Source organism: Sabethes cyaneus, chromosome 3, assembly GCF_943734655.1.
Source record: "Sabethes cyaneus chromosome 3, idSabCyanKW18_F2, whole genome shotgun sequence".
NCBI classification, from domain to species: domain Eukaryota; kingdom Metazoa; phylum Arthropoda; class Insecta; order Diptera; family Culicidae; genus Sabethes; species Sabethes cyaneus.
The window spans coordinates 173,460,435-173,487,889 of record NC_071355.1 but is presented as its reverse complement, the minus strand read 5'-3'; the positions used below and the strand labels follow the sequence as shown (position 1 = coordinate 173,487,889).

Sequence of the window (27,455 nt, the reverse complement as noted above, 5' to 3'; positions counted from 1 at the left end):
TATGCTTTGTAATATGCTTCACTAACTGTGCAATCCAGCGAATGGTTTATTTATACAAATGTTTCGCTGGGTTTCAGTTTACATTTTCGACTGAAGAACGGTCACGCAATCCGCAAAGATCCATAGACTGGAAGGAATGGTACAATAGTTGGATTAAAGCACCTAAAAGGATAAAATGAGTTTACTTTCTGTTCAATTAGATTGGATTAGACAGACCAAATTTCAATTATTATCAGTAATCAGTAAGTTTATAAAATGAAAAAAAAAAATTATTTCCAATCCTGGTAGCAAACCATCTAGAACTAACGTTATTCAGTAAGTTTTCAACATCAATATTTGTTGGATCTCAAGAGTACCGAAATAAATATTTAAAAATTCCTACTTTTGAGTATTTTTATTAGACTTTACGCCAACTTTTGAGTACAAAAAAATTGTAAATAAACTTCAAAAACAGACCAGTAAATAAACAAACCAAAAGAAAAGCCCCCAATTTACTGCTAGCCTAATTCATCCAAAGTGCACTGCTTTTCAAATGCTATTCAGGGTCAATCCACTGTTTCATTCATAAACTAAAACGAAGAGGAAAAAAATTCGAAACAATTCTTGCGTTTAGATCATCGAAAACGGGTTACCATAAATATTGTGCTTGTTGGATTTTTCCCATTGCCGTGCACAGTGGCTTGCAGCACTTATTTCCCCTTTTCCAGCTCCCTGTCTCTGTCTCTATCTCTGTTTCTCTCTGCCCCTCTCGTAAATAGTCTTTTATTCGCCTAAATAAAGCGAATTGAAATTCAATAGCCCTCCCAATGCGATGCGCCACGGTGAAATATATGGAGCGCAGTTCGGCCGTAGCATTCCAGCTACATGTTTCCAAATTAATTTTTCATAACTTGATAATGTTACTCCCATCACTCTAATGAGAATTCGCGGCAGGTCGCCCGAAATCCGATGTAGTCAGTTTTGTTAGTGGGTACAAAGTGTAAATGATATAGGCTGCTATAGCATTAGAAATTAGGGCATTCTAGATTAAAATTACCAGCGCGACGAGCTAGGCTTTGCAAGGGAAATTGAATGCGGAACATAGAAGCGATGCGCCACCACCGCACCCGCCAACGAACCGAAAGCCCTCCTCAGTCTTACGGACCTCCGAGATGAATCGCCTTCGACAGGTTGCTCAGCGCTGGGAAAACATCCATCCATGGCCGGCTGCTCGAAGAAATGACTTTATCGAGTGCTTTTGACGTTGGGTCGTAGCGTGGTGATAATTATATGACCACTTGACTTGACTTGACTGGAATTGAACAGGCAGTTAGACCGGATTAAGAAGACATGGCCTTTTTCGTATGTGCCGTGTCGGTAAAAAATTACACTACAAATGTAGGATGTAACATATACTGCTGCCAACCCCCGAAAGATTAATGACTAAGGGCAGGGCAAATTTATGATTCCTAATTAGAGCTTTTAAAACTCGATTCCTCACAATTCACCGTATATATCCGTTAACTAGTGATTAAACGAGCAGCTTGTAGCCACCGAAAATGAAGCGGGTTTTGTGAATTATTGAATATTTATTCGATTTCATTTGCGAAAAGTCTCTCGATTAGAAGCATATAAGAAAAGATTATTTTTTACGCTTCAAACTAAATCCTGAATTACATCAATATTTTAGTAATAAAACTTAAACGCACCGCACTCGAGTTTAGCGAAGAAAAAAATTTACCATTGCAAAATACTTAAATGAAAACAGCAAAGGAAGCTCATATTAGCGAAGATTACGCAGATGATTTTAGTAAACGATGAACTATGGGCCACTATGAAGAATTAACTTTTTACGTTCCAGTGGCCATTAAAGTAAATTGACATAAGTTTATATTTTATGATTTTCCCTCGTTTTATTTATTCCACAATGCCGGAGGGGAAAATTTCGCAACATTCCGCTGCCTGGCAATATTGCCTGCGATGCGGTGTGACGAGGAAGATAATTTTTAAACCTAGCTAATGGCTTCGGATGGGAGTGACGAAAGAAGTGACGATAAAGACGATTGCTTTTCTCACCGAGGAGAGACTACTAGCCATCTTGTCGGAAAAAAAATCCAGGAAACAAACCATAGTTAGCAGGTCAATTCAAATGCCTATGGATCATAAATAACCACAACTGTTGTATAAAAACGTCACAGATCAAAGCCATAACATTTACGAAAGAAAATCATCAATATTTTATCAAATCGTGTAAAAAAAGTACGGTTTTATTTAAGATGCGTTTAAGAGTTTTCAAAAAGAAATGTATTTCAAAAATAAATTAACTAGGTAATTTCAAAAATGAATAATTACGATAACAATTAATTTCCACTGAAAAAGATGAAAAAGTTTTGATACTACCGATTTAAATAGATTGACGATATTTGTTATATTTTATCTATATAATTTTCCTTTAGTATAATGAAGATCCCATGCTACATGGATATTATTGGATATTATGTATATTTTTTCACACTTTTAACGGTTATAATGGCACAAAGTTGTCATGAAAACCGGGTGTACCCCATTAGGCATATGGACGATAGTCATAATAGACCTTAGGCATAAATACGCCTACTGTAGGCATGGCATGATAAACGCTAGGCATAAATATATTACTTTTAATCCGACACAAATGCACTATCAAGTGTAAAGTGTCGCTAATGAAAAAACCCGATTTAATCCACCTAGTGGTGAAAGGAACCTTTGTTATACGGTTGGTTTACATAAAATTTTTGAAAATTGAATAAGTTTAGAAAATTTGAACAAAATAGGAACACTTTTAAATTTTGATAGATCCTTTTTCCGTGAAATTGCCGAGTAAGGATAAGTAAGTTGTTATTAATCTGAGTAAGTGCAAATAAAAGTAAGTTGTAAGTGGAAATCTTATCCTTTAGCATATACATTGTCTAGTAAAGATCTAGTTTATAGGTTTTGAACTATGTATAGTTTCCTGTAATGCCATTCTATTTGAATCACATCAATAGAGTTTTCTTGAATAATTTTCATCAATTTTTATTAACTCACGCTGTTGTATTTTATACAACACGTGTAGGTTTTTCAACGCCATATTGTTATAAAGTTATAAATCGTTGTTAAACTAACGTATATTCTTCAACAAACTTATTGTGAGCAAAATATTATAATTATTCAAAGCATTAATAGTTAAAATTGTTGGAAAAATTTATGCAGCAAAACTATCAGGAAATGTTAAATGTTTAAAATGTAGCCGTCTGCTGGTAGTCGAGTAATGCGGAGTCAAAATTAGGGTATTTTTTATAATCAAAGTTCCACAGATCCTAAACTAGCAAACATAGAGGTATACTATTTTCAGCAACGTTCTGTATTTTTACTATTTGTACAATTTTGTAGTTCATGAAAAAGTCATACAACAATTACAAAAAGAGCAAAAATAGAAAAACTGATTTTACAAATTCATATACAATAAATTGGATATTTCTATCTTCGCTGCAGAGATAGAAGATTAGTGCCTTTAGCAAAATTTCTTGTAATAATATGTTCTATAACTTTGCAGAACACATCAATGTGTTATATTGACACTGAAGAAAAATATTTTTTTATTTCACTTTTAGGGGGATTGATCAAAATTTAAATTCCACCAGACGATAGAGCTTTCAATTTCAAGAAACTCTTTCAAAGGTTCGGTAAACCTAAAACCAAGTTTTCCCAGTCAAAACTCTAGTGCAAATGTTTTCTTTGGTTTGGGGCTATTGTGCGCGCGAGTAATTGCGTTACAAAAGTTAACGCGAGTGTTCGAGGGTTAATATCTTTTAACCGGTACAACCAATTCTTATGCAATTTTGCATATATATTCGTAGTGTCAAAACCTCTCGTTTGATATTAAAATAATTCAAATTAGGTAAATTATCTTGGTTAAAATCATTATAAATTATTGTTAATTTTGGTGTGGTGTATACGGTTGCTCATAACTTTCAAACTAAACGTCCAATCAAAAAACCATTCAATAGTGATCTATTACGATATATTATCTTTCAAATGAGACTAATAGCGCATAAATTGGTTTGGCCATCTCTGAGAAACAGGCGATAATTATTACCTTGTCAAAACAGGGTTTTTAAGCATAACTTTTAAACTACTTGTTTGTTTTCAATTAAAAATTCCGGAACAATTTAGCTTTAATAAGGGCTTTCATTTGATACTAAGATCGTTGAAATCGGTCATGTAGTTCCGAAGAAACCCGTGTCACGTATTTTTCACATTTTTGCTTATAACTTTTAAACGAAACGTCGTATCACGAAGCAACTCAATAGTGATCTACTAGACAATAACACCTTTCAAACAAAAGTAATAGCGAACCATTCGGGTCAGCCATCTCTGAGAAACAGGCGATAGAAAAAATCATTACATACATACACACACACACACACACACACAGACATTGCTCAAATCGTCGAACCCTATCGATTGGTATATGTGACTTGGCCCTCCGGGCCTCGGATCAATTTCGTGTTTTTCGACCAATTTTTAAACCTTTGTTATAGTATAACAAAGGTAAAAACAACAACAATTAGTTATAATGGGCGCTAGCATAATGGGTGTTAGGCATTATGGCCGATAGGCATAATGTGAGAAGGCACCTACTATCCGCCGTAAACTTGGAAGAGACTCAATTGACTCAGTTTTTAAAAGCAAGAAGCGATTGCATATAGGGTGAATCAATGCGAGGACTAAGAAAAACCAATTAGAGTCGGCAGATCTAAGAAACCTCATTGTATTGTGATAGATTTACTCAAGTGCATATGCATAGGAAAGCGAAGCTTGTCAAATAATGCCTAACGTCCGGTATACCTACCGTCCATTATGTCTTTATGGCCATTTACCTGATGTTATGCCTAACGTCCTTATGTCTGAAGTCTGTATGCCGAACTTTGGTATGCCTATCGTACGTATGCCTAACGTCACGCAACGTTAAAAACCGTAGCCGTACTCAAGTTGCAAGCAAACTTGAATTATTACTTGGGATATTATTTTTCTATCAAGTTTCAATATTTTATATTAATTAATAGTCCTATTTTAAAATCAATCTTTCATACATTTCGACATTTTGGATTCAGTTTTTAAAAATTTCATCGCAACTTTACTTGATATTTTCGAGTTAACAACAACAATATCTAATCGAAATTATGATTAGGAATTAGAAAATAAGATCTAAAATAAATTTAATTCAAAAAGACAACTAAATGAAAAAAATATTTTATTTATATGTTTAACTATATCAAAAAATTAGCTAATCTGCAGCGCTTAATGCTTACTCGGACAGAATTCAATCAAAATTTTGAAAATTTTGATTTCGATTTAGATATAAATAAAATCAGAAATTTTATTTATATTAAATTAATAAAGAAGTCTGAAACACCTCCCTGCCCAGTTATAAGGCAAAACAAGAAGTCCCGTTCGATCAACTTAAATTTTATTCTAAACAATTTATGCCACATAACATGGCGACCGCGACAGGTCGTGTTTATTATTGCAAAAATAAGAAGATTATAGGATTAAATAATAGTGAAATGGCATCAAAATTGAGTTTGAAAGAAGTCAGATCATACCCCTGCTTTTCTTATTGTCCCTCGAAAGTACTTCCAATACGAGTAACAATGATGCAAAAAAAAAAATGTTCAAAAAATCATTGACTCCAAAGTTTACTATAATTTTAAAAACAATTCGACTTTCCTTGTATTTCAAATTTGAGGGAGTTTGTAACTGATTCTTCCAAACCAAGTAAGGAATAGGGGTTAATGGTGCAAAACGGGCAACTCTTCGTCATTTCCACGCGTTAAGATCATTACCAATTGATTTCTCGTGATTTTTTACATAAGAAAAGTAACTTTACTACTTAAAACCAGCGGCAACAAAAGTTTCGATTTTCGGTCGTTTTGCCGGGTTGTGACACTTCCCCTCGGACTGACACTGCCATTCATATAGTTTGCTTTCCTTTTCGACGACATTTAGTACCGCAACCTTGATCGCTGGCTGGATTCTTCAGCAGTCATCCTGTAGTCTACAAGGTGTTTCGATGAACCTACCCTTCTATGGTCACGCGAGCTAATCAGCTTCGTGACCAGTAGTTCCTAAAAAGGTTGCAGTCGGTGATCAGCACCAGATCACCCATCGAGAAAGGATTTTACGTGTTTACGGATTGAAGCCAATTCCTCCTGCCGGTCAAAGTATGTAGATACTTATGCAACAGCTTCTTCCAAAAGTTGTCAGCGAAGCGCTAGGATTATCCATGATCGCTTCAGTACAGTAGGTCTATCGTTAAACTGAATGAGGGCCTACTCTGGTTAGAGGATCTATGCAAAAAATGATTTACAGTGGAGCGTCCACTGTTGTCGTCTAGAAGTATGTCTGTGAGCGGTCTTGATTTCAATTTCGTCTTAATTCTATTAGCAACGCATTAGGGGAGCAGAACTCCTTCAAAAGTGGATGGTATCCCGAGCAGTAAAAATTAGTGCAGAATACCTGATCCAGATATTTTTGGGTGAATAATTGCATATCTGAATTTGGTATAGACGAGCTTGACATAAGAGGTAAAATAGCTAAAGTAATAGCCAAAAATGTTCTACAAACACTTAAATAATAACTGGTTTTTTTTATTACAAATATCTCAATAATATCAAATGCTCTTGCTACACGGGACGTCAACTGATGTATTATATCTCAATGAGGTATTTACATGTCATTCTTTGTAGCTTCATAGCTGATTCAGTAATTCATTTGGTATAGTACAAAAATGCAAAATAACTTCCCTAGCAACAATGTGAGTTTTATTGTACTCTTATGGTGGTCTTTAAGACCAATTTTGTTATTAAATGCCATTATGAGAGTGTAATGAAACTCATATTGCTGCTTGGGTTATTAATAGCATATTAAGGTATCATATCTCAACGAGATATTCATGAGTTATTCTTTATAAAAATGCGGTAACTAATGAATATCAAATTTAGATATGATAGCTGAATTTGATATTCATTAGGTATGGATGAGGTATTGGCTCCTGCTCGGGATGCATCATTTAAAATCTTCTCAACAGATTATACCAGGCGCTCCCAATAACCACCAAAATGTGGCATATAGGAAAGATCAAATGTCCACTTTCTATTAAAGTCGACAAATTTGAGCTTAATAGCTTGTGCCAATCCATGGGTAATTAAATGTTGGAAGGGACAATACATTAAAGGGTAAGCTATAGAATTTTTTGCTGTTTCTATTCATTGCATGATGGCTTTTGAACCACTAAACCACTAAACCGATTAATAATTTTGATACCAAATGAAAGATATTTCTATGAGCTTTTCAAGAAATATAGTGTACTCATAGTTTTTTTTAATCGCAAATCTATTGATAATATTTCTTTTTCTATTTGTATTTTCATGATGAATGAACCCTGCGGTGTGGATAGAACCTTGATAGAACAGATAATAGTGCCTATGGATCATGGGATTCGAATTATTAGACATTGAATCTAGCATACTCAATGATATAGCAACATATATATGTGTATATAGAAATTCATATGTGTTTTGTTCTATCATAAAATCTGTCTATTCCTGCATGGAAGGCGATGCAACCAAGAGATAAGAGGTTTGAACAACTATTTTTCAATCTGAAAATAAAATTGGAAACTTGACAAGTATCACGCTAATTATAAAACGCGAAAAAGTTTTTTTACAAATCCAAAAAGACCACTTAAAAAACCTTGAAGAAATCAACAACTTGTGCTATTTATGAGCTAAATAAAAGGTTCTGTATCCAAAACATAATATTTGTTCAAACAAATGTTAATTAAATTTGTCTGTAAGGTTGAAACTGCCTGAAATTGTTGCTTCGGAAATATGTGCATGGTAATATCAAAAATCATTCTCCTCAGCACCGTAACATCCCATGCCTATAATCAAATTCAGTGCATCTTGAAACTGGAAGCACTTCCTTGTAAGTGGGTCTGTCCATTAGGGTGATAGCACAAATGCACAATGCTGAAAGCCGTTTTTACTGACCAGGCTTTGCGGTCAAAGATAAAACTAAAACGAAAATTGGCAAACCCGTTCGACCTCTTCAAGATATGACTATACGTAATCATGACGTAAACTATTTTTGAAACAAAGAAAGTGTCTGATGCGAAGAATGATTAATTGCATGAACTGGAAAGTTTAGATAAAAACCAAAAATATATCGGGTTGTGCAACGGGCGGCAGTAGTTTAGTAAGTAAAACATTCGGGTACCAACCGAAAGCGCGTGGTGGTGAGCCTCACCTGCCATTGCACAATTCGCTATACTTTTGGTCTATACCGAAATTTGCCAGTTCATCCAATTCGCATTAAGAAAGTAAGGTTTATTGTTAAAAACCTATTCTGAGAAATGCAGACATTAAAACATTAGAACCACAATAAAAACAATAAAACATATGGTTTAAAATCAATTCTCTCGGGCTTGAAAATATTTAATATAAGATCCAACTGAAGGAAAATTAAAAGTTATGTACCAACGAGTGTTTTACAAACAATGAATTTACGTCTCTTTTGAATCTTCTATCTCAAGCAAAGCCTGTCACCCTAATATTCACCTTCGAAACAATGTAACTAATTTGTTAATTCGTGTGCACTTATTTGCCTCGATGTCTGCTGATTCCAGAGATAATTTGCATAGCAACTTCTGCATAACTTTTCAAACAGCGAAAACCTGCAAATTTGTTGCACCTCACTTGTCACCTCTTCCTGCGTAAGACACGACTCTGTGGCACTCATTAATAAGGCATCCCCCTGTTATACCTTGCCATGAATGTACCCTTTTGTTGGCGATTAAAACAAAAGAAGCTGACGTGCCAAACTTAGCAAACCGTCCTACTTTGATGGATTTCACTTCTCCTGCAGCGTTGCTAAAGATATTCAATTTCGTAATCTACATTTTCCGACACGCAAACTGGTCCGGAGCGTATTTCTCTGGTGTTCTTTTGCTTTTTCGAACTCAACACTTATCGGTTCTTGAACTGTGGCGTCCTTGGATAGCATTTCTTGCGCATAATATTTATAAGCAAGCACTATTCTTCAGCCTGTCACGTCAGTCTCAGCGGCGGACTCCAACGAACCGTTCCGGATCACGGTTTGGATCACACGTCCCGAGACTTCTCTTTCATGTTTATCGACATTATCTGCCGAACTCTAAAATGGTCCGCTGAGAACAGCGCCGTCTCTCCTCCCTACACCCCGCTCGTTCAGCCGACTGTACCATTCGAAAGCATTTTACACGTTTCAAGCGCATCTCAACCGGGATATGACAGTAAAAATTTTATTGTGTACAAAACATTCCGAAATTCGCGCAATTTGATGGCTGCTCAATTCGCGCCCCAAGTTAGCAACGAAAGCATCATAATAATGGAAATTATATAACCCGGGAAAATTCAGCCTGAAATGCCGAATGTCTCTATCTCTCTAAGCACTCTCCCGAAGCACCGAGGTGATGACCATAAAAATTATCGTTCGAAAATAAAAACTTGTTTCAGTCATAAATCTCGCGCTTCGAAGTGCGGAAAATTTAGCCATCACAGGTCTTAGCGAACAGGTCGAAATTGGCACCACCAGCTGGAAAGGGGAGAAAACTGTCCAGGAGAAACATTCCACCTTTCCTACCAATCTGCGTATACACGGACGGGCTATGCAATAATACTCGTACCCACATAAAAAGCAGACCGCTGCTGGCAGTTCAGTCACCCTACTATGGGCAACCGCGAGATCCAAGATTTATATAGGTATCCCTCAATCGGAGACAGACAGACAGACAGACAGACAGAAACCGACTGTCATCGATTGTAAACTTTTGCCGAATTTATTCGTTTACACTTTTATGGGCGTTGATGTTTTACGGTATTTCCTCACAGCAGCCAGCCGAACGACCGGGCGGCGGCGTTTGCCGCGGAGATTGGCTGCAGTTTAGAACTCTTCTGGGCCCTATTTGTGGGGCTTGCTCCACAGGGTTTACTTAAAGCTACGAACTGAAAAGTGGTTCAGACTGCATGTGGTGGTGGTGGTGAGATTCAGCAAACTGAATAACTGTAGGCCTACTAACAATCTGCGCTATCGGAGTGCATATGTACACTGCATACACTTTGAAGCAAGCAATCGAAAGAAGGACAGATTTCCTTGCTTCAACCAAATAATTTAAATTCAAGATGATATTATAAGGCTCTAAGCTATAATTACTCTGTTTGGTAGGGTAAGTAAAGGATTAATCAGGAATCCTCTATTTTAATGAGTTGAACATGAATGAGCTCAAAATACGGTATTTTGTTCATATTTTCAGAAACTGTTGATAAGAACATCATTTTGAATCACTTAACCGTAGATGTAATTCATACAAACACAATTGACTGTGTGTACTGTGTACTGTGTGCTAGTGAAGCGAATCACTACCTCACGACTGTTGAAAAGGATCTCCACCTCGCTACTTTGAGCGCTGATTACGGTATTTCTACAAGCCAAGCACTCAATTTTAACACACCATATTGTAGTAAACATGTGAGCGATTGCGTTATTTGATGTCATGGTCACAAGCATGTAACAATGATAATTTGGAATAAGTTAGTAAAATTCAGAACTGCTTAAGAAAGCACCTTGATGATTAAAATGCGTTCGGGCTGATTAAAATTATGTTCAACGCATCAAGAAGGTTGGTATGCTGATATCCCCCACTTATGAACCCATCGCTTATAATAAGGTAAAATAATCAGTGGTACGACTAGACTGCTTATAGGTTCCTTGCCCTACCCTTTTTGACAAACAGTAGTCATGACATAATCATGTTCAAACCAAGGTTTAAACCAAGATGGGTGTGAATCAGTCATATTGGATGTAGCCCTTGATAACGCATGAGTTTATTTACAAAGTAGGTAGAAAGAACGGTAAACTGGTAAACGCCGCCTACAAGATACTCTCCCAGATCCTGCTGCGCCGGCTGTCACCGATAGCACAAGGTTTCGTAGGGAATTATCAGGCGGGTTTCATGGGGGCTCGCGCAACTACGGACCAAATTTTTACTATCCGACAGATCTTGCAGGAATGTCGGGAGTACAACGTGCCCACGCATCACATCTTTATTGATTTCAAAGCAGCATACGATACAGTCGATCGAGACAAGCTATGGCAGATAATGCACGAATACGGTTTTCCGGACAAACTGACGCGACTGATCAGAGCTACATTGGATCGAGTGATGTGTTTCGTACGCATCTCTGGGACACTCTCGAGTCCCTTCGAGACGCGACGAGGGTTGAGACAAGGTGACGGTCTATCCTGCATGCTGTTCAACATCGCTCTTGAGGGGGTGATCCGACGAGCGGGCATCGAATCGAGAGGCACGATTTTTACCAAGAGTAGCCAACTTCTAGGCTTTGCAGATGACTTCGATATCATTGCCAGGAACTTTGCGACGGCGGAGGCAATCTACGCCAGACTGAAAGCGGAGTCTAGGAGAATTGGGCTAAAACTAAATGCGTCGTAGACCAAATGCATGAAAGGAAGAGGCTCAAAGGAAACAAATTCGCGCCTCCCACGGACAGTAACCGTTGACGGCGACGAACTAGAAGTGGTAGAGGAATTCGCGGATTTGGGATCGCTGGTGACCGCGGACAACAACACTAGTAAGGAGATCCAGCGGCGCATCCAAGCGGGAAATCGGGCCTACTTTGCCCTTCATAAAACGCTACGATCAGGAAGCATACGCCGCCGCACGAAGCTAACAATGTACAAAACCATTATTAGACCGGTAGTTCTTTATGGACTTGAAGCCGTGACGCTGCTTACGGAGGACATACGCGCCCTTGCCGTGTTTGAGCGGAAAGTGCTGCGGACGATATTTGGCGGAGTACAAACTGAAAGCGGAGAGTGGCGGAGGCGTATGAATCACGAGCTACAGGCACTGCACGAGCCAGGCACGAGCCACCCCGGCTCTATGCTGTTGAAGAAGAAGAAGAAGGTAGAAAGAATTTCAATTTATTTTCTCAAAATTATTTGTCATTTTTTTCATCCTTTTATCGCTCAAAAATACATAATGTATTTTTTTTGGGAAATAAAAAAAGTAAAAACTATATAACATGTACAAGCAAAGCCATTGGCACAAACCATTCCCTCTGTTTCCAACTTTCGATGTTGTGTCACCTGTCTATATTAATCTTGGTTTCTCAATAGCATCATTCACTTGGCGACACGGTATTGAAAGGTTGAGGGAGGCACAAGAATAAACTTCATTTTTAAGGTATTCCGAGTTTGACCTCATTTTCTAGGGATCCGAAGAAAACTAAACTATGACGTTTGGATTGCATGATTATGATGACGATCGGTGCGCGCAAGACGAATGGAATTTTTAACCACGTCAAAAACCGGGAAGACGAAGCATATTTATCCTAATTGTTCGGTATCTTCTAACAATTTTCAACAGATTTATGATTTTTCACACTTGTTTCCACACTCTCTTTGGACGACGACCGCCTGCAACGCCAAACCACTACTGCACTGACTGCTGTTGATGTTGCACTTTTTGCACTGATAATTGCATCAATTTTCCAACCTGTTGAAAAGCAGCAACGCCGCAGAAAAAAAACTCTAACTCACCTGTAGTAGTCTGTTTTGCAGTAGATATTGCCATCACGTGAAAAGCAGGAGTTAGCACCTTCCAGCGTTTGCCGGCAGATGCAACATTGTAGACAGGTAGCGTGCCACTTGCGCTCTACAGCTGACAGGTAGAAGCGGTCCTATTTTTGCGGTATCATAAGAAAGATAAGAGAACGAGAACGGGTTTAGTTTGAGGCATTCTTTTTTATCTCGAATTCAAGATTTGCATGTTTTATTGATACTTTCGCACAAAAGGCCAGTACCGACAAGTCAAACCACATTCAATCACGTTCAGAAATTTAATTAAAATTAATACAACATTTGGATTTTTTTGCTCAATTTGAAATGTGTGGTTTGCTCAAAATTATAAATTTTCAATCAATTCTGCACATCTCGTAATGACAGTCGACTGCCGGTGTTGATTGATGCAGCAGCATCATTATTCCGTAAAGAAAAACCGACACTGTTATGAATCGGTCCCGTGTGTAGTGAATTGTGGTTTACAGAACTTCAATTAAATTTTCACAAGGTGGTCCAATTTAATGAGGAAAATGAGTAAGTCAATAACGAGTACTCGGAGGGCTGCGGTCAGCTCAGTCGGACTATAATTATCAACACTTTTGCTCCTCCAAACTTGACGGTCCATGTGAAATGAATGAATACAGCGTTTGTTGTGCAAACCGCAATCATAACCCAAAGAAACCTCACCTGTATAGGCATATCACAGCCAGCGCATTCTTCTAGTCCGGAGGGAGGTAACTCATTGGAAGATTCGGGACTACTTGGGCCACCCGGCGGTTCAGACTTCAGTTGTATACAACTATTCAGCACACTACTGCTGGTATCCGAGCAGTCGCTTCGGTTGAGATCGGTGTAGTAATTAGGCCGGTCCGCTACTAGCCGGTCTGGTATGGAGTCGTAACTGAAAAAAACAAAATAAAACGAGGATGGTCCACAAATCGGAACTGCAAATAGTATCATTCAGCACACCTGTGACAACTGTCGTGGTAAAGATGACTGGGGCCCAGATGCGCTCCGGCCACGTGGTTGGCCTTAAGATTATGCTCACAGGTATCCGTGCACGATATGCACGTTCGGTGGTTGATGTTGTTATTGTTCGCATTGATCTGGCAGGCATTGGAGAGATCTGGACTTCGCTCGCGGGGTGGACCAAGAAACCTAGCGCTCTGGTGCTGGAATTGAAGAAAATAAATTATTTACTCAATGACGTAATGTAACCAAAAAAAATTATAAGGCAAAAAACCTTGTGATGTCTTTCAAAGGAATGACAATAGTTTCTAGTGTGGTTAAGCAATATGGTCGCATAAGTACCAATAAATAAAACATTATTTGACTGTTCTAACCACTACACTAAATATTTCAATAGGAATAGAACTCGCAATTTGTACACTCAAGTCTCGTTTTACGTCCACTATTCGGGGAAGTAAAAACTCGGTCGTAAAAACAGAGGATGTTAATTCAAAATTTGGATGTAATAAGCGACGCAGTTAAATTAAATTTTCGGCGTAAAAAGAGAGGACGATAATTCAAATTTGGATCCTAAAACAGAAGACGTCAATTCAAATTTCGGACGTAAAATGAAATCTCGTGAATTAAATGGACGTAAAACGAGATTCTAGTGTAATTCCATTGTGCATCACTCATTGCACAAAACTATGAACTCGTGTATTATAAGAGAGAAAAATTCTTACTGGTGTGTCTCGTACAGATTGAAGCAAGCAATGCTGTCATTGAGTTCGTTATTAAAGCTTTAAATACTTGGGTATTTACGGTCACTCATAACAGTTACTATAGAATTGCGACAACAAGGGAATAAAATTTTAATTGTTACCTGTGGTGCAGGCAACATCCTTTTTGTCCAATTTGTCCGAATAATATCTTGTTTGTTTCTTTGTTCATTTAATATCCATCCAGTAGCGTAAGGTACAGCCTTTTAAAATCACTGTTTCTGATTTGTCATAATGGAAAATCAACTAAGCGTATAGCATCATAGACATAAAGATTTGTTCGCAGAAGATGAGCGAAATACAGTGAGCAGTTCGAAACGTCCGAACAAACTGGAATTCATATTTCGTGATTTATAGTCATTTTCATTTTATTTTGTATTTTATTTTGTATTGCGGCGATGATCTTAATACAACATTTGTAATCTTAGCATCGAAGAAAGATTCGATCCGCCAAAATAGCATGTGCGCCATCGTGTAATATACGATAGCGTTCCACGGATGGATTGGGAAACACCAGAGAGAATCCATCATTCGACTGTATTCTGTTTGGCGAAGTTATTGAAGGGCCTCCCAGTTGGCCCCGAGGTATGACGCTGACCTAATAAGCCAGTTGTCGTATGTTCGAATCCCGACTGTGAGAAGCTGTTAGAGTCAACAGGATCGTAGCAACCGGCCCTGCAATTGTCCTGCACTCTACCCCCTATTATAATGACAGTTCAGAGCATTAGCTGCTACCAATGCTGTGAGCGGCGCTGCAATCGCATTTTCGGGCCGTCCACAATAAGTGATGCATTATTTCTATAGGAAAACGTTCACTTTTGTAGCATCAATTATGGAAGCAAAAGCTCATCTTGCGTTACATTTGACATGCGCGTATTACAAAATTGCACATTTATCTTGCTGATTGTAAATCGATAGCTTTTATTCTTTGTTGTATTTGTTTATAATTATGTAATTAAGATGAAAGTCGTAAGCAAATAAGATTTACCTAATCCATCACATGGCAAATATACAAACGTAAACGAACCGAGTGGAAATTTTTTGCAGTACCAACCAGCATGTGTAGAAAAACAATCTTTTACTTGTTTTGGTTTTCGTTTGCACAAATGCCTTTTTGTAGGTTCATGCTTCAAACGTTCTGTATCTGTTTTACGCAGATTCCAACGAAAAAAGTAGAATGAAAAGGTAGATCAACTTTGTTACAATAAGCATTTACGACGATGATTTTGGAATTGTCGGTCCATGCCGGCATTTTTTCACGGTCTTGAGTGAAACAATAGTTTCTAAATAGTATACTGAAAGACAAAGTTTGAACGCATATGGCATGAAAGTTCACGCAATGTTATCATTTCGAGTTATTTACCACACTCAAAGGTTAGTAGCGGAACCAGGAACCAGCATTTCGAGGTACGTTTTTTATATATGGGAGCTGTCAGTTTTGTTACCCCGTTGCCTGCACTTTAACAGCTGGCTGCGAAGTTTGTCGTATAAAAACAGAAGGTCAAGTTTCGATAACGGAAGGCTTTGCTTTGCTTTATTTTTTTTTTTTTTTGAAGTTATTGCAGAACGCCCAGGCGACGTAGCGGCGGTCAGGCAGCGGCAGAGAAGATCAAAAACAGCTGAACTGGCGAGGGCTAGGAAGATGTTGAGTCTGTTCAAGCGGAGACCGAAACATTTTTTCGGGTTTATAAATATGCCGGGTTTAAGGTCCGGAAGGCACCAACCCGGAACGACAAACAAAACACAGAGGGTCAAATTTACGTCAAGAAGCTGTACCGAGAGTGGCTGACAAAAGGATAGTGCGTCGTGATGGACGACGACACTTACATCAAGATGGACAAAAAGCAATTACCGCGGGAGAAGTTTTACATAGCCATAGCACGGTTGGTCATTTTTCAGGACGTAAGCAGGAAGCAGGCTGCCAAATTATCAAATAAGTTCTTGATTTGGAAGATTATCTGTAGATGCGGCCTCTTCTGCGGAGACTAAACACTGTTTTTAGCCGGATTTGTCGGTGTCGGTGTTAAACTGGTAGAGATAACATGTTATTGTTGTACAAAAAGACGTCAACCGTCAAGCGAAATCGCTGGAGCTTCACCCAATTGAGAAGTTTTGAGCTATCAATGCACTATGGTCCGGAAAGCCAAATTAGGTGGAAAAAATTGTTTACTCAGTAGTCGTTGATTTTAGACTATTTACGTCTTAGCAACAAAATCTTGATTTAGGATGCCGCTTTTTTTGGCATGAGCTATTTTAGGGTGACCCTTAAATTAACCAAGATCCAGAAATTATCTTCAAAACGAAACAAGATAGAGCGATATTCACTTCAGCAATTTTATAGCTTGAAATATTTTGAGTAAATTGCAGAAGACGAAATCCTTCTATCTCGAACTGTTTCCATATTAGGGCGATTTTCCTGAGTCAAGTTAAGGTGACCCTGCTATTTTGAGATTTTTTCCATAACTTTTTTATTTTGCATTTATCGCAAAATACTTCTTCAGATGACTTTTGAGGCACAATAAGACGCAACTTTTGGTGAAAAAAGAAATTGGCTATCTACTTTACTTCTACACTTATATTAAATTTTGTGATAAAAATAGGCCGTTTTCAAATGTTAGTATCTCAGAAAGGTGCAAGCAGAATTAAAATCGGTTGATTGCGTTTGAAAGATCGTGATTTTTTGCGTATAATATCAAAAAATTGGAGAGTGGATTTTTGTCTATCTCAAATAAATCAACTTTGAATTTGTGTGGTTTTAACATATTTAAGTATATAAAAGTAAACGAGTTGCGCCCTAACTACGGAACGCCTTGACTGTTCTTCAGCAAACTTGGCTTACATGTTTCTTGCTGCAAGTGAATCAGCGCAGGGGGTTGACAAAAAGGGGGTGGTCACTAAAAAGGGGGAGGGGAGGTCCAAATAGGTAAAAGTGGCTGCGATCATCTTGCATTAAGGAGCGAAAGGCTGAAAAACTCTCAAATATAAAATAATAATAATAATAATATCTTGCATTTTGTCTGTTAGAAGTTGTATAAGTGGCTGGGAGATAAGATGAAGAGCGTGTGAAAAGATGGGAGGGTCACACCTACGGAAGTAGAACAATATAAGGAAGGCTTTGTTTCGCTTTCATTATCTTCGGAGAAACGTACAAGTTGCTGTAGACAAAAGGGCCGCTGACCGAGGAGATCTAATCAAGGGGAGGGGTAGATATGTCTAAATGAGGTAAAAAGCTTTGTTTTTTGTATTATGAGAATTTGCAAACTGAAACGTAGTGTTGTGAAGCCCGCATTCGTGTGGTCCAATTTTGTCTCACGATTTTCTTCTAACGAACACATATGCATGAGTATTTCTTTCGGATTTCTTTTCTGATATTCTCATGCACTGCAACAAGTTTTTGCCATAGTGTTTTTAGTTATCACCTCCCAGTTGGCCTCGAGGTATGATGCTGGTCTAATAAGCCAGTCGTCATATGTTCGAATCCCGACTGGGAGAGGCTGTTAGAGTCAATAGGATCGTAGCAACTGGCCCTGCAATTGTCCTGCACTCTAACAGCTGGCTGCAAAGTCTGTCGTATAAAAAAACAGCAATGCTTTACTATTTAGTTATCAGCCCCGGTCGTTGCTTACGCTCGTCATTGCAACCCAGCAGTTGATACCTATCATCGCTCGCATTGGCCCGCACACTTACCCGCGTCTGTAAGCAAGGGTGTAAAATGAAGAAGAAAAGTAAAATCCGTATCCGTACATCCAAGTGTGCCGCTCGTGCTCACGACCTATGGACAGCTCGTGAGCTTTGGATTCGCGGGCGGGATGTGCAGAAAGTTGCTATGAGGCTGTACACTTGCGAGTGTGTAGGTAGCAGAATGTATGCACACAGTACCAACAGTTGTTTGTCGTAGGCTTGCATCAGTGGAGTATGCTTGGGATGCTATGCTTTACACACTCGCTCGCCTGAGACTTTCAACCTTACAGAAAATAGATGTATAAGTGGCTGAAAGACAAAAGGATGGTGGCCTCTGATAAAAGGGGAGGTGCGAATCACGGAAATCCCCGTCGCGGGTAGAAAACTATTTAAACTTCTCATTCGGTAGTTCCACTCCATGATACTATGAAACACATATGATTTCATTACTTAGTCTACCATTCCCTCTGTTTATTGGAAAGTCTACCGTTTTTAATGTCTAACCTCATTATAAAGTTTAAGTCAACAAACATGAGGTTAAGTTTATACATTCTCTTTTAGATTTGGACCACTCACACAACTTATAACGGTTTAAATGGAAGATAATTGCAGCCATTTTTACTTATTTGTACCTCCCCCTCCCCTTTTTAGCGACCACCCCGCTTTTGTCAACCCCCTGTGCTGATTAACTAATGTCAAGAAACATGTACGCTAAGTTTAATCAAAAACAGTCAAGGCCTTCCGAAGTTATGGCGCAACTCGTTTACTTTTATATATTTAAATATGTTAAAACCACACATATTCAAAGTTGATTTATTTGAGATAGACAAAAATCCACTCTCCAATTTTTTGATATTATACATAAAAAATCACGATCTTTCAAACGCAATCAACCGATTTTAATTCTGCTTGCACCTTTCTGAGGTACTAACATCTGAAAATGGCCTATTTTTGTGATAAAATTTAATATAAGTGTAGAAGTAAAGTAGATAGCCAATTTCTTTTTTCACCAAAAGTTGCGTCTTATTGAGCCTCAAAAGTAGTCTGAAGAAGTGTTTTGCGAGAAATGCAAAATAAAAAAGTTATGGAGAAAAATCGCAAAACAGCAGGGTCACCCTCACTTGACTCAGGAAAATCGCCGTAATATGGAAACGGTTCGAGATAGAAGGATTTCGTCTTCTGCAATATTACTCAAAATACTTTAAGCTATAAAATTGCTGAAGTGAATATCGCTCTATCTTGTTTCGTTTTCAAGATAATTTCTGGACCTTGGTTAATTTAAGGGTCACCCTAAAATAGCTCATGCTAAAAAAGCGGCATCCTAAATCAAGATTTTGTTGCTAAGACGTAAATAGTCTAAAATCAACGACTACTGAGTAAACAATTTTTTCCACCTAATTTGGCTTTCTGGACCATAGTGCAATGCCTGACTGCCTAAAACACCTAAAGTATTGAGAACAAGCTAGCTTTGAAGGACTGATAGGTAAAAGTATCAAAAGAAGTCGGATCCTCCACCGAAAACTTTTGAGTGGTTTCAAGGTTTCAAGTGGTCAAGGTTATAAAGAACAGATTCCTTAAAGCAATGAAGTGGAAACCTAATTTATATAAGGGAGTAAATGAAGGACAAACTTTGGAAGAACTAGGAAAAATTATATGCAAAGTGTGAAAAATAATTGACTATCTAGGTCTTAACCTATATAAGTCGATATCAAAATAATTAAAGTTGTAGGAGCCTAATGTTGTAGTTTATTGCTCCAAAATTCGAAGAAAATGTGTTTTTGGTGACAATTTTTGTGCCTGATTTTTTCGGGTACAGTCTTTAAAACAGTCAACAGCTGATGGATATGCTGATGAGGTTTTTGTCATTTCATCTGTATTTTCAACAGTGCAAAGTTGTGATAAATGGCGGAAAAATAGTTGAAAAAATGGCGAAAAAAACTTTGTCTCCAAAACGCGTGGAAAAGTCTACATTTAGTGACGAAACATTACCTGACATGTAAATTGGTATTTATATGTAAAGTCTATCACAAAATTCAATAAGAAATCTGTAAAAAACTTTGTAATTTGTTTGTTTGAAACTGAGCCTATGAAATATTAAACCTGCGATATTTTGGCCTTGAAAACATTCCAAATGACGATTTTGCGTTTCCCGACACATTCGAGCGATAATATAATAGATTACAGAGTTTCACTTCATTTGGTCCAAATTTTGGTATACCCGGGTCATAATGGGTTTTTAACCCATTATTGAACGCTTACACATGCGGCTAAGAGTGCAAGCCCTCACGAGCGATCTAATGTCAACTGCCAGGTTGCAATGACAAGCGAGCGCGATGTGAATAGTTGTTGGGCATCTTAGGATATTGTAAACAGTCGAAGACGGAACATATTCTCTTTTTAAATGTTGTACCGTGCACTTTTTGCCGAGATTTCTGTGGCAGTTCGTAGAAGTGTACAACGCGCTCTCGAAATGCTTCTTGATTCGGCGTCATTTTAAGCAAAACAAGGCAAGCATAAACAAAACAAGAAATATTGACAAAAAGAGGAGAGAGAGCTAACACATACATACTCTCATTTCTCTCTGAGCTCGTTTGTTGTGGGGTATAGGGGCCTCAAAAAAATTCCAAAATTTTAGTTGTCTCCCGTTATTCCTCTGAAAGAACTCTAACCTTAGTTTGTTTTAGTTGTAGAAAAGCCAAAAAAATTAGGAAACTGATTGCTACCTACATTTTTTTTAATTTTGAAAATTCAGAAATATATAGAATTTATATGATGTTGAAAATAAGAATAGAATTACTGACGCCCCTAGGCCTTCACAGCACTAATTTTTTTTTATTTTGTTTCGTTACAGTATTCTATAAACTTTTCGATTAATTTTTTTCTTAAATAGAGTATTAAATGAACAATACGAATTGTATTCTGCAGTTTTCAAAAGCTTTTGGTAATTTGTTAGAATATGTAGATACTTGCGCGCAATTTAAAATTTTTGATTAACAATAGCAAATTATTATTTTAAGACATCATATATGTACATAGATGTAGTAAATATCGAATAGTGAATAATGAATAGTAAATCAGTATTTCATTTAAAAAGAGATGCAGAGATTATTAAATATGTTTAAACAGCTGATAAAATCTCAGGCCAAGAAAATTAGCTTTTAAATGATGAAGATTTTTGCATTTGTTGCACTGATTTAAAAGTATAATCCACTTCCACAGTAGTTCGTAACTTCGTTAATTTTTCCTACCCAGTGGACAGAGGAAAGTTTGTTGTATATTTTTTTGAGAAATTTGCAGTCCATCATTACGAACCCATGCAAATATCTTATTTGTTTTTTTTTTCACCGTTTCGTCAAACCAACCAGACTATTCATAAAGGTGTATATTCATATATAATTCAACAAACCCATTCCTATTTGCATTCATACTGTCACATTAAAACGTAAACGCGAATATAATTTATGGTAATCCCGTTTCGCATTTTTTATTCCTCTTCAAATCCACCTGACAACGATGCATTTCTGCTCGATGGAACTGCACCGCTGCAGTTTGCGAGATTCATTATCATTTTGCTGTATTTACGCTCTCAGGTCCCTCCGTCTGGTTGCACTAGGTCGTTTCGTCAGCAGCCAGCCAGCCAACCGACCGGCCGACCGAGGGGGAGTTTACGTCGCATCGACCGACCAATGGCTGCACAGACTATTGATGATGCATTTGCTGCTGCCGTAACGGATCGCTGCACGGAGGTGCGAAAGAGAGAAATGAGCTGCTTCCTTTTGCGGAACTGTGTTTTTCGCCCGCTATTCACTCTTTCTTGGCTGCACCGCACCGGCGAGCTGCGCTGCTGCTTTAAGGTGCAATCATGCAGTACATGCCATTTACCCGCCCTTCGCGACACTCCAGCCGTCGGTCGAAAGTGAGTGAAAGAGCACTGGTTCGGAACTTAGATTTGAACGTGCAATTATCTGCCGGCTGCCTCGTTGAATCTTCGCGGCAGTTCCGTGCAGCTGCGGTCTGAGTCAGGAAAGCCAGCGAAGTGTTGGGGCTGTGCATGCGTTCAAATGCTGACCTTGTCGTCCCGTGTTAACCGAATGCCAAGTCCTCTAGCATGTTTCAGGACCAAACCGACCAGTGAGTTTGCTCTCTCGAACAGCACAAAGTACAATCGCACTACTCATACATAAATCATGCGGCCGTTTGCATAAAAACTTCACTAGGCGCTCACCTGAACCTGGTGTGTGGTTGGACAGGCGCGCAGCGGTCATGTTCGAAAATGCATTAAATTTTCCGGTCTGCTTGTGCGGTTAAATAGGTGACAAAATACTCAGCAACGGTATGAAGTTCAATTGCTTTTGACGGGTGTCGAGCTGAAAGGGAGTTTTACGCCTCTGGTGATAGATTGAACCTTTAGCAGCTGTTTTCAATTGCTGAGTTATTATATCTAGAGTGATTAACATTTGTCGCAAACATGACTAGTTAACCTTCCTCACAATCACGATACCGAAAATATGAACCATATTGGACAAACAAACTCTGTCACAAATCTCAACAGCTCAAATCGCCTTCCGACTTTAGATTTCCGAATGTAACAAGGAAAGCGTTTCCTTTATTCCAAGCCGCTCGTTGGTTCGTCATTATTTGCCTTCGCTGATGTCGAACATCTGTTTCTCCGACGAAGGGAATCTATGCGCGGCAATACCGCATACACAGAATGGATGATGCATTATCGTTTGCCGACCTATGATGTCGCATTCACTTGGCGGACTTCCCTTCGGTTCACTCGGAACGCCTTGTAGATTTGCTGCAGCCCTTCCGTCGCGGCAGTGAAGCAGCAGTAGCACCAGCAACAGACAATCGTGACTCGGCGGAAAAATAACAAACAACTCGCGACGACTGCTCGCATAAATAATTAGATGACACTTCACAAATATTTATATAGCAGTTACTGTTGTGATTTCATGTTTCGTCTGATGGGGTTCACCCAAAAAAAAGTAGCTTCACGTTCTTCTAGGAATGGTTTTGCGCGGTTTAGTTTTCGCCGGAACCACACTATTATTGATATCCACAGGCAGAACCTGACAAATCAAAGTTAAATAAAGGGTGTCCGAAAATAATTATTCACTCCCCGACTGGCGTGTGCGCCCGGTGGACTCTTGCAACAACACAAGCGGAGACGCGTGGTTTTCCGTACACACGAGAGCGACCGCAATAAAAAAGGGGTTGAGAAGCTATCGTTGTAATTTGCTGTTGATCAATCACCAAACAATGTAGGTGGAGCTAATATTTGTTGTTGAATTGGATTCTCATTTGTGATGAAATAAAAAGCAGAAGAATAAAAATCTCTACGTGAATAAAAGAAGAAGCGTTCTATTCTGTTGCACTACCTTTTGTATAGTAGAATTACATAAAATTCTTCTTTCTTTACTTGGTCCTGAGATTCTACTAAGACGTTCGTAAACTGCACAGCACGTTTTCATGACTGGCCGATCTGCCAGTACAGATCTGTTGGAATTCGCTTTGACGTGTATTTTGCAAATGGAAAACAAAAAATAAATTGATGTTATTCATACTGAATTGAAAGCGACTTTCGATCGAAATAACATGCAATACTTTTGCGTAAACTGTCTCAACTCGGTACTTCCCAAGAACTGATTGGATGACCGTAATCATACCTTAGAAGTGAACTTCCACGTATAAAAGCCAGATTCAGTATTTCAGCAGTCTTTATTAACCTTCGCTTACTCGTGCTGTTGTATTTTGTACAACACATGTTGGTTTTTGAATGCATTTTTTTTTGTGATGATACATATCGATGTCAAGCCAATGTGTATTCTTTAATAAACTTGTCTACTAAAAGGAATAAACATTCAATACTATAACACCATGTACCTAATACTTTGCATTGTTCGAAAAAATAGATCATCGTATAAACCGAAATCGTAGAAAACAAGTAAGCGGTGTGTGAGTTGCAAAGGCGTGCGCAGAGGCGAGGCACACTGGGGCACGTGCCACACCGTCTCTAAAAGATATATTTCTCAACGCACAAATCCCTTAAGTTGTAAATTTGGAGTCCATTTCATTCAAAGTCTTATTTCAAGTAAAATTTGAAATTTTATTTTAAGTTCGATTTCATGTCTATTTTCTATTACATTTTCGTGTCAAATTTCATGTCCAATTCCAAGTCCAATCTACGACCCAATCTAAGTCTATTTTAAATACCAATTTCAACTTCAATTTTAAGACATAATTTCACGTGCAAATCAAATGCGGTTTAAACTCCAATATTCAGTTCTAATTGAAGTAAAACTTCAAACTCAAATGAATCTAAATTTAAGTTCAATATAAAATCCAATTCTGGGTCCGTTTGGCAAATTTGGTTTAATTTCAATTTCAAGTAACATTTTATGTCCAATTTCAGTTCCGCTATCTTGCACAATTCGAGTTAAATTTAAGCCAAGTTTCATGTTTAGTTTGAGATTCAATCCCAGTCTAATTTCAAGTAAGTTTTCAAGTTTAATTTAAGTCCCATTGTAAATCCAAACTCAAATCTGGTTTTGAAGTCCAATTTGCAGTTTAAATTCAAAGTAAATTTTCATGCTTAAACTAATCTAAACTCAGGTCTAATTTCAAGTCCATTTTCACGCCCAATTTCATCTCCGAAGTCCAATTTTATGTCTTGTTTAAAGTCAGCTCCCAGTGAAATTTCAAATTTTATAAAGTTTTATTTCATTCCACCTTCGTGTTTTATTTCAAATTCAATTTCAACTCCAGTTTGGAGTCCAGTTTGGAGTCCAATTCCAAGTTCGGCTTGATTAAAACTTCCAAATTTAATCTCTGTCTTCTAAATTTTGTTTTTTGAAAGTAGAACTTTGGTTTTTTGTCTGATTTGTGTCGACTTTAAAGTTTTACTTATTTTTAATCTGTTTTTTGACTTTCGATTTTGGTTGTAGACCTTCGAATTTGAACTTGCAGATTTTAGTTTTCCTTCTAAGTAAAATTTTGACTTTTGGGTTTTGACTCTTAACATTTTACTTTATAGTTTCAAATTTCAACTTTTAGCATAACTTCTGAATTTCAATTTCGATTTTTTGCCTTATTGCGGATTTTTTGTCTTGACTTTTGACTTTTTTTTTTGATTTTTGAGTGTTAGCTTTCAAACTGCGGCTCTAACTAACTTTTCAACTGATTACTTTTAATTGTGGATCTCAATCTTTGATTCTTTGACTTGCAACTTTCCACATTTGTTTTTGTTTTTGGGTAATGCTTTTAATTTTTGACATTAGGCTTTTACCAATGGTCTTTGGTTTTTGAGATCCGGTATCTGTTTTCATGGTCTTATTTTCAAAAAATAATCTTTGTGGATCGAGAACGCTTGGTCGATGAACAGAAGCTCAAAATTTTTCACTATTTGCCATTATTATGCAAAAAACTTTCTTAAGATTTTCAGCTTAAGCAAATTTAAACACCATATCAGCACTCCTTCTATTCTACCAACAGTAGACATGATGTCACTCTATGTGTTATGCGACAAATCTATACCTATAAAGAAGGATTTCTGTCTGTCTGTCTGTCTGTCTGTCTGTCTGTCTGTCTGTCTGTCCGTATGTTCCTTATAGAATCGAAAACTACTGAACCAATCGGCATGAAAATATGCATGTAGAGGTTTTTTGGGGCCAGAAAAGGTTTTAGTGATGGTTAGAAACCACTCCCCCCACTAAGAGGGGGGGCTCCCATACAAATGAAACACAAATTTCTGCATAACTCGACAACTAATCAAGCAAATAGAACGAAATTTGGCATGTGGGTGTTTTCGGTGACAAGAATTTATTCTATGATAAATTGAGACCCCTCCCCTCTTTATAAGGGGAACTATAACTCCTCTCCTCTTTAAAACGGGGGGCTTCCGTCCAAATTTCCTCATAACTCGAGAACTAATCAAGCAAATGGAACAAAATTTGGCATGTGAAAGTTTTCGAGGGCAAGAATATTTTCTATAGTAAATTAGGACCCCTCGTCACTTTAAGAGGGGGGGCTCCTGTACCAAAGAAACACAATTTTCCTCATAACTCGAGAAGTAATTAAGCAAATGGAGCCAAATTTGGCATGTGGGTGTTTTTGGAGACAAAAAATCTTTCTATGATGAATTGGGACCCCTCCCGTTTTAAGAGGGGGGGCTCCTATACAAATGAAATTCAAATTTCCTCATAACGTTCTTCGTAATCAAGCAAATGTAACCAAATTTGGCATGTGAAAGTTTTCGAGGGCAAGAGTATTTTCTATGGTAAATAAAGACACCTCCCCACTTTAAGAGGGGGGGCTCCTATACAAACGAAATACAAATTTCCTCATAACTCGAGAACTAATCAAGCAAATAGAACAAAATTTGGCACGTGGGTGTTTTTGGAGACAAAATTTTTTTTTATGATGAATTGGAACCCCTGCCCGTCTTAGGAAGGGGGGCTCCTATACAAATGAAATGCAAATTTCCTCATAACTCGAGAATTAATCAAGCAAATGGAACCAAATTTGGCATGTGAAAGTTTTCTAGGGCAAGAATATTTTCTATGGTGAATTAGGACCCCTCCCAACTTTAAGAGGGGGGGCTCCTATACAAACGAAATACAAATTTCCTCATAACTCGAGAACTAATCAAGCAAATGGAACCAAATTTGGCATGTGGGTGTTTTTGGAGACAAAATTTTTTTCTATGATGAATTGGGACCCCTACCCACTTTAGGAGGGGGGGCTCCTATACAAATGAAATTCAAATTTCCTCATAACTCGAGAACTAATCAAGCAAATAGAACCAAATTTGGCATGTGGAGGTTTCTGGAGACAAAAATATTTTCTATGGTGAAATAGGACCCCTCCCAACTTTAAGAGGGGGTGCTTCTACACAAATGAAATACAAATTTCCTCATAATTCGAGAACTAATCAAGCAAATGGAACCATATTTGGCATGTGGGTGTTTTTGGAGGCAACCATTTTTTCTATGATGAATTAGGACCCCTTACCTTTTTAAGAGGAGGGGCTCTCATACAAACGAAATACAAATTTCCTCATAACTCTAGAACTAATCAAGCAAATGGAACCAAATTTATCATGTGGGTGTTTTTGTAGGCAAGAATATTTTCTATGGTATATTTTCTATGGATTTCCCCACTTTAAGAGGGGGGGGCTCCTATACAAATGAAAAACAAATTTCCTCATAACTCGAGAACTAATCAAGCAAATGGAACCAAATTTGACATGTAAGTGGTTTTGGACGCAAGATTTTTTTCTATTGAGACCCCTCTCTTCTTTAGAAAGCGAGTTATGGCCCATCTCGCCTTTAAGAGGGTGGGCTTCCATACAAATGAAATGCA

The 27,455-nt window shown here is 37.9% G+C and overlaps 1 protein-coding gene across 1 annotated transcript in view; it reads right to left on the bottom strand.

Moving 5' to 3' along the window:
* The window catches only part of LOC128741748 (protein apterous-like), a 165,026-nt gene that overhangs the window by 102,853 nt on the left and 34,718 nt on the right, over window positions 1–27,455 (bottom strand). The window contains exons 2-4 of the mRNA XM_053837751.1: window positions 13,651–13,853; window positions 13,369–13,582; window positions 12,661–12,800 (exon numbers count right to left, since the gene is read on the bottom strand). Of these exons, the coding sequence (XP_053693726.1) occupies window positions 12,661–12,800; window positions 13,369–13,582; window positions 13,651–13,853 (557 nt within the window). The remainder of the gene's footprint in view (window positions 1–12,660; window positions 12,801–13,368; window positions 13,583–13,650; window positions 13,854–27,455) is intronic.